Genomic DNA, 11,030 nt, shown 5'->3' with positions numbered 1-11,030 from the left:
TCAGTAGTAGAGCTACTTGCTGGATGGGATAGCCACTGCTCACGCTCAAAAATCTCGTTACAGTGTCTCAACATCACATTGTTATGACTCTAAAATTCTTCGAACAAACTTAAAAATCGATCACTGATCAGATTTGATATCTTGGCAGCCTTAAGCTTTCTTCACAACTACGAGAACTTCTTATCAATGGCTCCTTTTCATGCCTCATTTCATAAAGAACTTAAGGACCTTCATTGATTTCATTCTTCCTTTACTTTTCTTAATTAGTCATTCAATTACAACATAAATGCAAAATCACTAAGAGACTACTTCCCCTCAAGATTCGAGTCCGAACTGTTGGAATATGTTCAACATTGGGCAGAAGATCACAAAATCTTAGGGATCTCCTTGACTTTCATACATACAGGGCATTAGATTTGGAGGTGTTTAGAAAACCAACCGAATGGTGCTCTGGCTTTTGAATCCTCACAAAATCTGGTTCATATATCGTGGAAAAGAAACTTTTCACTTTTCCAAGTTGATTCTTCGGATCTTCAGCATCAAAATTTACTCCAGAAACTTTATATACGGTCTTAGCTACCAAAATCATCTGCATCTCTTTTCATTTATGTCGAAATCACGGCCCTCAAACCGCGGGCATGGCAATCTTTTCCGCTCATATTTAGCCAGTGTGTACATTTACTGAACTTAATGGTGGCCGCCCCTACGATGGATGTTTCCTGGTTAAGAGTGAAGTAGGAAGAGATTGAAAGGGAAATCACACCTTCAGGAAATGGCCAATAAAATGTGCCATTCAGGAAGAACCCAAAAGAGGAGAATGGAAAAGACAACCTATATATATAAACCCACTCTTATGTTCATTTTCACTTGCGTCGTCTAGATCGATTGTTCTTCAAACTCCGCAGCCATGTTTGCTTTCCTTGTGATCGCGTTGCTGGTCTGCCCATCGGTAGAAGGAAGGTCCTTTGCAAGGAAGGCCTACGAATTGGAGAGGCCCGCCACTGTACCGAGCAAAAAGCCTGTGCTTACCATCCATGTTGGTTTCTTCTCCTCTTTCATATATATATACATATATATTGTTGGTATTCTTTCTTGTGCTAATTGATTCTCTGTTTATGTGTTGCAGAGTAAGGATGGTGATGTGATCGACTGTGTGGACATATACGCTCAACCAGCTTTTGACAACCCCTTGCTCAAGGACCACAAGATTCAGGTCTCTCTCTCTCTCTCTCTCTCTCTCTCTCTCTCTCTCTCTCTCTCTCTCTCTATATATATATATATATATATATATATATATATATATATATATATATATAGGACCGAACATTTATGTGCACCGTCCGGTCTGTCTTATAAGAAAAAGAGTTGCGAGTTCATGCGTTGCTCTTCTAACCACACGAGATCAATGGCGGGTGCAGGTGAGGCCTTCTTTTGTGCCGGAAGGATTAGAACAGACAAATTCGTCGCGAACACATAGGTCCCTGTCCAATTGGCGCAAGAGCGGAAGCTGCCCGGCAGGCACGGTGCCCATCCTCAGATCTGTCCCCAACCTCCGCCCGGCTACCCTCTCCCACGCATCCCTTAAGTCTGCCGGTGATGATCCAATCGACCAACCTCGCAAGAAGCTTCAAGAGGTTCCAAAACTTTTACTCCATTATACAAAACTATTATATATTATATATATATAGAGGAAAACTGAATGAAGCCTTCATATTTATGTAGACATCAGAGACCTCAAATTGAGTAATCTCATGCTGATGTCCGTATAAATGTGGAAGTATCATTCAATATATAGATAATGTATTATATGTATATATATATAGAGGTTAAGTGTTGAAATGTGGAGTGTGCAACAGAATGCTTGGTTGCGAGGAGTGTTCCCACAAGGATATGCAGTTTATGGAGCCTCCGGCGAACTCAACGTTTGGAATCCTGAAGTTACGTCGATAAACGAGACAAGCCTGAGTACCATTGTCCTCAATGCTGGAGACAACGACGCTGAATCACTTTGGGCAGGATGGGCGGTAAGTCAGCAGTCCAAATTTAATTTCAGTCAATTACTTCCTACATAACACATGTATCTAAATAATATCAAAGAAATAATTACTGAAAAGAAGAATATTGTTGAATGAAATGTAATATGCTTCCATTTTAATCAAATTCACAGGTCAATCCGGCGTTGTTCGGTGACTACCAAACTAGAATTTTCCTGCAGTGGCATGTAAGTTTCTCTCTCTCTCTCTCTCCCTTCGTGGTGCGTCACTGCTTATTAAACCATTGAAATATGATGTGATCTGTAAACCGGCAGAGCTCCTCTACCGCTCCTTGCTACAACTTGAACTGTGGAGGCTTCGTTCAAACGGGCGAAGACATAACCATTGGGCAAACGATCGCCACTTCCAGGAAAGGTGACAAGAAGCACCAGTACACCTTGAAATTCGCCATCTTCAAAGTAAGTGAATGTTTCAAAGATTATCTGAAAGGGCTCCTGCACAAGATGACATATATACTTATGAAAGCATTTGGATTCAAGCTTCCTTTGGAACGAATTTGATGACTGCCAACTAAATTTTATCGCAGGACATGAAAACAGGAAACTGGATTCTCAGCGTCAACGGCAAGCAAGTGGGGTATTGGCCTGGCAAACTCTTCACCCACCTGAACAGCTGGGCGGACACTGCCATCTATGGTGGATCCGTTACGGACACATTCTATCATGGACTTCACACAGAGACTCAGATGGGCAGCGGCGAACCTCCGAGCAAGAAAGATGACAACTACGGCACCGTCAGCTTCATCGCCGACATCAAATACATGAACGGCGACGGCGATTTCAAGAGGCTCCCCAAGCACGAGGCTCTGATCACCAACTCCAACTGCTATGATCTGATCCACCAAGCCCACATGTTCAAAGATAACATCTACTTTGGCGGCCATGGACACGGTCCCGACTGCGAATGAGGATCTTTCTTGGACCAACGAGAGAAAAAAATGGGGAAAAGCTAGATCAGTCTGATTAATGTCAGACCTCATCAACTTAAATATGTCATGAATCCATGCGCATAGTAATCTATCGAGTATCCATAAGAGGGTCATATTAGAATAATGTTGTATGTCCTTTTCCCTTTCGAAACTTAGTTATTTGATGTAGTCATAGTTTGTTTTTTGTTTTTTGTAAGGGCATTTTTATCCTTAACTCTTTAAAAAGTTACTTTCTGACTCTTTCGATCTTATCCTTATTGGGAGGGTTGTGTTTTTTTCCATTTTCTCTGTTATAAAGGGCATTTATGTCTTTTTATCCCTATTGTTTATATCAATCCGCGAGACATAGTGCCGATTGAATCTCTTTTACATCTTATGGATCAGTAAACTTACTTGATTACCGACATTTTAGGCATTTAATTACTTCATATTGCAACTATGGATTTGATGTACGTGTTTTGCTGATGTGATAAAAGATTCGTGGTAAAATTCATGGTTGGGCAAACTAATTTCATGTTAAATCAAAACTATAACTAAAACCCTTATTTTACTTCTTTGTATTATATTAAAAAAAGGTCGGATTTAAGATCGGAGGAGGAGGGTCAAATATTAAATATTGGTTGTCAAATTCTGAGGATATTTAATCTGAGGCTATGAAATGCCCCCTTAGTGAATTGCACCTCCCTCAAGAAGGCATGCAGTTAAGTATTTTGGTTTTTGTCAAAGTTTAGAAACTTTAATTTCACTTCGTTATGAAAAATTTTTAGCTCCGCCCTTTCAATGATCCTCTGTTTGCTCTTTTCCCATCCCTAGAAGTCGAGAATGGGTGCAATAAGCGGAACATCTAGAAACAACGGTAAATAATAATCGGAATACAAAAAAAAAAAATGAAAATAAAAATCCTCTTCTACAAGTCAAGGTGTGATCCATAAAAACTAGAAAGCCATGTCATTCCCAGTAATCCAAGTGGTACACCACACAATAAATCAAGAAGAAGCACTCGACGCCTCTTTTAGGTGGTTATGTGCACTGGGTTGCACCATACACAGCCCCTAAGGTATGATGTTTGGACATTTTGAATTGCTTCCGTTCTTTCATTGTGGAGAGCCTCAATCTCTTCCACTCTTAAGGGGTTGTTTGGAAACAGTAACAATTTATTATTAGTTTATAAATCTACTTAAAAATTAGGGCTGATTCTTAAAATAGCTTGTTACACTATTTTGTGAATCGGTCTTCATTTATGTGACAAATTTAACAAACTATTTTCATTGCCATACAGCTCCTAAAATCCTCAAAAGATTTAGGACAAAGATTCCACACAGTAATGGAAGCCACCCTAATCCCAGAAGCATTACAAACCATGCCAAGGATCAATGCCCATTTCATCAAAACGAGTTGCCTAAATGAAAATGAAAGGTCCTTTTGAGGGTGGTATCTTTAATGGAGGGACCAGGCACAATAAATGTATAATATGCAAGCATACTAAGTGGGAAGACAGCCTGCCAGAAAGAACATACACTTCTTTGGCATTAAGTAGATGAGCAAAAGATTCAAGACAACACACTTAATGAAGAATGTTGAGCACCCGAAAGTTGAACTTCTGGCCGGCCCCCGTTGGAAAAAACCAGAGAGAGAGAGAGAGAGAGAGAGAGAGATACTATTAATATAATCTTCCCCTCAAGATTCCTTCTGTTCACTCTATTTAAACAGAATGACATCAATTAATTCTTATACTCATAAACGTAATTAAAGATTTGACGCACATATCAAGTTACCTAAGTCGTTTGCCTCTAGTGGATTAACTAATGATGTCTTTTTAGTCAACATGTGTAAGTTCATTACAGTAGTAAGAACTAACCAAAGAAAAAATAAAATTTTTCATAGTAGTCTTCATTTTTAGTTATTTCTGAAAGAGGGGATGGAAAACATGCAGTTTTTAGACCCACAATTTTGTATTGAGAGGTGTTTGGCAGCCTGGACATATTGTAAGTGTCCCATGAATCTGTCCAACAACTGGAGCAGGTTCATCAAACGTTACAACTATTGTTTTACGAATCTGCTCGAATATTTAAAGTAGATTCATGAAATGATAAACTTATTCCAAGCATTGAGGCGGTGTCTCTATTGTGAAACTACTCCTAAAGGGCCGTTTGGAAACAGTAATTTGATGTTATTCCAAAAAATTGATTAGATTTGCTGGGTCCTTTAAAAAGTGGTTCATGAATCAAACCCAATTTTTAAGGTAGATAAATGAAATAATAACATATTGTTGTTGTTCCCAAACAGCTATAGAATTCGTTTGAGAATAGTAACATACAATTATTTTTTCCAAACCGCCTCTAAGAGGTCATTTGACAACAGAGAAAACATGAGAGTATCCCATGAATCTGCCATTTATGTCTGCACCAAAAGTAAAAGGAATCCCCAGCCCTTAGTTTTGGACCAAATGTTTAGTCTTTTCCCATCCCTAGAAATCAGTGGCGTAGCCACATGGTGGTTGGTGTGGGCAGTTGCCCACACCTGCATCACAAAATTTGTTTAATATATATGTTAATTTTTTAACATATTTGACTATTACACATGTAAAAGCCCCAAATAAATTAAAGGTATTGAATGAGTGCTCTCACCTAAAAAAATTTCTGACTCCGCTAGTACTAGAAATCATTCATTCGACATTACTAAAAATTTAAGGAGAATGGGTGGAATGTACACAGCCCGTGACACATGACATGTACGATGTTTGGACATTTTGAATTGCTTCCGCTCTTTCATTGTAGGGAGGCTCAATCTCTTCCACTCTAAAGGTGGGAGATGAAATCTTAATGGGTTGATTGGTAACAGTAACAGTTTATTATTATTATTTTATAAATCTACTTAAAAGTTGGGGCCGATTCTTAAAATAGTATGTTGCCTACTTTTATGAATCTGCCCTAATTTATATGACAAATTCAACTAACTGTTTTCATTGCCAAACAACTCCTAAAGTCCCCAAAAGATTTAGAACAAAGATTCCACATAGTAAGGGAAGCCAGAAGCATTACAAACCATGCAAAGGACCGATGTCCATATCATAAAAAAAAGTTGCCTAAATGAAAAATGAAAGGTCCTTTTGAGGGTTGTATCTTTAATGGAGGGACCAGACACAGTAAATGTACAGTATGCAAGCATACCAAGTGGGAAGACAGCCTACCAGAAAGAACATACACTTCCTTGGGATTAAGTAGATGAGAAAAAGATTCAGGACAACACACTTAATAAAGAATGTTGAGCACCCGAAAGATGAACTTCTGGCCTGCCCCCATTGGAAAAAACCACACACACACACACACACAACTTTACTATTAATATAATCTTCACCTCAAGATTCCTTCTAAAATTCACTCTATTTAAGCAGAATGGAATCAATTAGTTCTTATAAAGTAATTAAAGATTTGAAGCACATATCGAGTTACATAAGTCGTTTGCCTCTTGTGCATTAACTAATGATTCACTAATGATGTTTTTTTAGTCAACATGTGTAAGTTCCTTACAGTATTAAGAACTAACCAAAGAAAATATAAAATCTTTCATAATAGCAGTCATTTTTTAGCTATTTCTCAAGCCCATTTTTTCAATCTAACCTTTCCAATATCTCTAGATTTAGGATGGAGCAGGTTATATAAATACGCACAGCCCATAAGAGGGAGGGACGTGAAGAGCTCCTCCCCCTGTTAGGGAGCGTGGTTTAGGGTTTAGGGTTTAGGGTTAGGGTTAGGGTTTAGGGTTTAGGGTTTAGCTTGTAGAGAAGCGAAAACGATACATATTTCCCTTCTTCCATCAAACACTAACAAATGTACCGTGAAACTTAAGGGGCAGTCCTTTGTTGGTTAGTAAAGTTAGTAAAGTAATCTAAAAAACTACATTTTCACCCTTGAGTATTTGTAATACATATAGTCAAGGCATTCTATTTGCAGCATCAGAAAGTTAAGTAACCGAATAGAAGTCTGAAGAAAAGCTTTCTCAAGTAAGTTCTTTGTTTCTGCAACATCAAAATGGAATTCGTGTAACTGAATATGTTTCATAAAGAGAAGCCCTATAATTTTAATTATACGGTATCGCTCCCCAATCACATGTATCTTTCCAATTATGCCAAAATCACAGCCAAACTGATCGGGACAATCTTTTCTGCTCTTATTTAGCCAGTGCACTCCTCCTGAACTTAATGGTGCTCTCTCAAAATTATGGACGTTTTCCAGGTTGAGAGAAAAACGGAGAGACTGAAAAGGAGACCACACCTTTGGGCTTTCGGGAAATGGATATCGTAATCGTCCGTCACAGAAAGTAATCAGAAGAGAAAAAGGAAAGGAAAAACCTATATATATAAACGCACTCCTGTGTTCATCTTCACTTGCATCTTGTAGGTTGGTTGATCGTTCTTCACACTGAGCAACCATGTTTCCTTTCCTTGTGCTCGCGTTGCTGCTCTGCTCATCGGTCGAAGGAAGGTCCTTTGGAAGGAAGGCCTACGAATTGGCGAGGCCAGCCACTGTGCCTAGCAAACAGCCTGTGCTTACCATCCATGTTGGTTTCTTCTCCTCTTATATACATATATATATATATATATATATATATAAAGCTGCCCATGATGGCTTCGTTGGTATTCTTTCTGGTGCTAATTGATTCTCTGTTTATGCGTTGCAGAGTAAGGATGGTGATGTGATCGACTGTGTGGATATATACGCTCAACCAGCCTTTGACAACCCCTTGCTCAAGGACCATAAAATTCAGGTCTTTCTTTCTTTTTTTCTCTTTCTCTCTCTCATGTTAAGAAGTAGGGATGTCAACTCGAATCATCAGATAACCTTTACTGTTTTTTTTTGAAAATTCATATATTCAGATTGGAAAATGAACAAAGAAAAGTAATACCTGAGTCTGAATCCAAACCTGAAATTTGATCAGAATCATAATCCAATTGGATATTTATGTACATAAGAATCCTAACCTGATTGAATGTCATTTCTTAAATCTGAATGTGATCCGATTGCTTAATCGGATATTTAAATTTTTTTCATATCCAAGTTTTTTATTTTGGACCAAATCTGATATAATTGACATCCCTGATATGTTTCTGTTCTATGACCGGACCGAACGAGCTTTTTTATGTGCACCGTTCGGCCTGCCTTATAAGTAAAAGAGTGGTGAGTTCTTCCGTTGCTCTTCTAACGACAAGAGATGAATGGCGGGTGCAGGTGAGGCCTTCTTTTGTCCCCGAAGGATTAGAACAGACAAATTCGTCCCGAACACATAGGTCCTTGTCCAATTGGCGCAAGAGCGGAAGCTGCCCGGCAGGCACGGTGCCCATCCTCAGATCCGTCCCCAACCTCCGCCCCGGCCATACCCTCCCCCATGCATCCCTCAAGATTACCAATGACGATCCAATCGACTATGCTGCCGAAAAAATTCAAGAGGTTTGTAAATTTTACTCCACTACTTTTCTAGTACCCTTTCAACTATAACATATATACATATTTCTGTAGGCACATTTAGTCATATATATATATATATATATAACGTTGATTTCTCTCTCCTCTCTCCATCGGGATGTCTTCTAGTCTCTCACATACACAACGCTGTGCTTGCATTAAACTGCATGTGTGAGAGATTGGATAGACGGAGGAATTCAACTTATGTATATATATGTGTGTAAAAGCTGAAATCCTCGACTGTTTGGATGATATTCATTCAGCTGTCTGAGAGGCATGATTATATATATATATATATATATATATATATATATATCTAGAGAGAGAGAGAGAGAGAGAGAAAGAGAGAGAGAGTTTGAAGTGTAATTTCGATTAACAACTGAATATGGGAACGTGGCAGAATGCGTGGTTGCGAGGGGTGTTCCCAAAAGGATATGGAGTGTTTGGAGCATCTGCCGAACTGAACGTCTGGAACCCTCATGTTGCGTCAATAAACGAGACGAGCCTTAGTGCTATTGTCGTTAATGCTGGAGTCAAAGATACTGAATCACTTTGGGCAGGATGGGCGGTAAGTCAGCAGTCCAAACTTCATTTCAGTCAATTACTTCCTACATAACACAAGTTTCTAAATAATATCAAAGAAATAAGTACTGAAAAGAAGAATATTGTTGAATGAAATGTAATATGCTTCCATTTTAATCAAATTCACAGGTCAATCCGGCGTTGTTCGGTGACTACCAAACCAGAATTTTCCTGCAGTGGCATGTAAGTCTCTATCTCTGATCTCTGGTGCATCACTGTTTCTTAACCATGCAAATATAACGTGATCTGTAAACCGGCAGAGCTCCTCTACCGCTCCTTGCTACAACTTGAACTGTGGAGGCTTCGTTCAAACGGGCGAAGACATAACCATTGGGCAAACGATCGCCACTTCCAGGAAAGGTGACAAGAAGCACCAGTACACCTTGAAATTCGCCATCTTCAAAGTAAGTGAATGTTTCAGAAAGGATCTGAAAGCGTTCCTGCACAAGATGACATATATGTCTGTTGCAATGATTTTTTAACTTACACATGTGACAGCATTTGGATTCATACTTCGTTTGGAACGAATTTGATGACTGCCAATCAAATTTTCTCGCATGCAGGACATGAAAACAGGAAACTGGATTCTTACCGTCGACGACAAGCAAGTGGGATATTGGCCGGGCAAACTCTTCTCCCACCTGAGCAGCTGGGCCAACACTACCATTTATGGTGGATCCGTTACGGACACATTCCCTAGAGGACTTCACACCGAAACTCAGATGGGCAGCGGAGAACCTCCGAGCAAGAAAGATGACAACTACGGCACCGTCAGTTTCGCCGGCGACATCAGATACATGAACGGCGACGGCAAATTCAAGAGGCTCCCCGATCATGAGGCTCTGATCTCCAATTCCAACTGCTATGATCTGATCTACCAAACACACATGTTTAAAGATCACATCTACTTTGGTGGCCAAGGACACGGTCCTGACTGCGAATGAGGATCTTTCTTATACCATTGATGAGAAGAAAAGTGAGAAAAGATCAGTTGGGTCAATGTCGATAAGCCGCTTATGGCAGCACCGATATACTGCTCCGATGGAGGCGTTTCTGCAACATTTCATTGGCATGTACTCAGAAATTGTTAATTAGTATCCATATGCTTTATTTTTCTTTTGCTTGAGGATAATCTTTTGTGATGGATTATGGAAGAAAAGAAAATTTGGGACCTGGAAAGTTATAATATGCGTGCGTGTTCTACATGGAAAAGGAGACCATCCATTGACGTCTTGTTATAGATGCACCGCTTTCTTTCTTTTTTGTTTAGAATTCTATGCTCTCTGGTATGATAAGTTGAAAACATAGTCACGAAAGATGTGTGTGTGAGTGTTTTTTTTTTTTAATAAGTTAAAAACGCAATAAATAAGTCAGCCATCTATTGGGCATGGCCTCTCCTCTCCCCTTCACGTTTTGGAAAAAAGAAAATTTGTATTTATATTTTTTTTTACAATTTTAACTTGGCACATATAAAAATTTCGAAAAGTTGTTCGGCTCCTGTACCATTTTTGAAAATACTATTCTGCCTCACCTAAAGAAAATTTCTTGCTCCGACCTTATATATATGCACCCTAATGCAATGTGAGAACACCAGCTGCTTCTCTTCATGTGGGTGAGGCGACATCACCTAGATTCACTATATATATATATATATATATATATATATATATACACACACTAATTGCAAGCATTCAACCAGTCTAATTTGAAGATGGTTGATCATTATATGCAAATAATGCAATCATTTAAGCATGAAACTCTGGGTATTTTTAATTAGTGTGAAAAGATCTGCATGTAGTAGCTTCAAGTGTTCGTGGTATAAGATCCGGAAGGTAATCTTTTAAATTTTAATGATTGAGAAATTGTTACGCCGATATTTCTCTAACTTTTCAAAAACTTTCAAATTATAAACAGAACAGTTCTTTCCTTCTAACTTTCTCCATTACCCAAACTCCTAAAACTTTCAGACCGAGTTTTGGATGGGGAGAAAAGGAGGAAAGGAAT

The 11,030-nt window shown here is 38.9% G+C and overlaps 2 protein-coding genes across 2 annotated transcripts; both read left to right on the top strand.

Annotated features, from left to right (window-relative positions):
• The first annotated feature begins 907 nt into the window (after positions 1 to 907).
• On the top strand, positions 908 to 2,961 carry LOC116255945 (uncharacterized). The gene is made up of 7 exons (XM_031632038.1): positions 908 to 1,036; positions 1,127 to 1,213; positions 1,419 to 1,634; positions 1,857 to 2,024; positions 2,168 to 2,221; positions 2,309 to 2,452; positions 2,581 to 2,961. Exons 1-7 carry the CDS (start codon positions 908 to 910, stop codon positions 2,959 to 2,961), a joined length of 1,179 nt encoding a protein of 392 aa, XP_031487898.1.
• Positions 2,962 to 7,413: 4,452 nt separating this feature from the next.
• On the top strand, positions 7,414 to 9,970 carry LOC116255944 (uncharacterized). Its single transcript, XM_031632037.1, has 7 exons — positions 7,414 to 7,542; positions 7,663 to 7,749; positions 8,211 to 8,429; positions 8,845 to 9,012; positions 9,156 to 9,209; positions 9,287 to 9,430; positions 9,590 to 9,970. The coding sequence occupies exons 1-7, from the start codon at positions 7,414 to 7,416 to the stop codon at positions 9,968 to 9,970; spliced, it is 1,182 nt and encodes a 393-aa protein (XP_031487897.1).
• The last annotated feature ends 1,060 nt before the right edge of the window (positions 9,971 to 11,030 follow it).

This window comes from Nymphaea colorata, chromosome 6 (genome assembly GCF_008831285.2).
Source record: "Nymphaea colorata isolate Beijing-Zhang1983 chromosome 6, ASM883128v2, whole genome shotgun sequence".
Classification (NCBI taxonomy): domain Eukaryota; kingdom Viridiplantae; phylum Streptophyta; class Magnoliopsida; order Nymphaeales; family Nymphaeaceae; genus Nymphaea; species Nymphaea colorata.
This window is presented reverse-complemented; position numbering and strand designations above follow the sequence as displayed.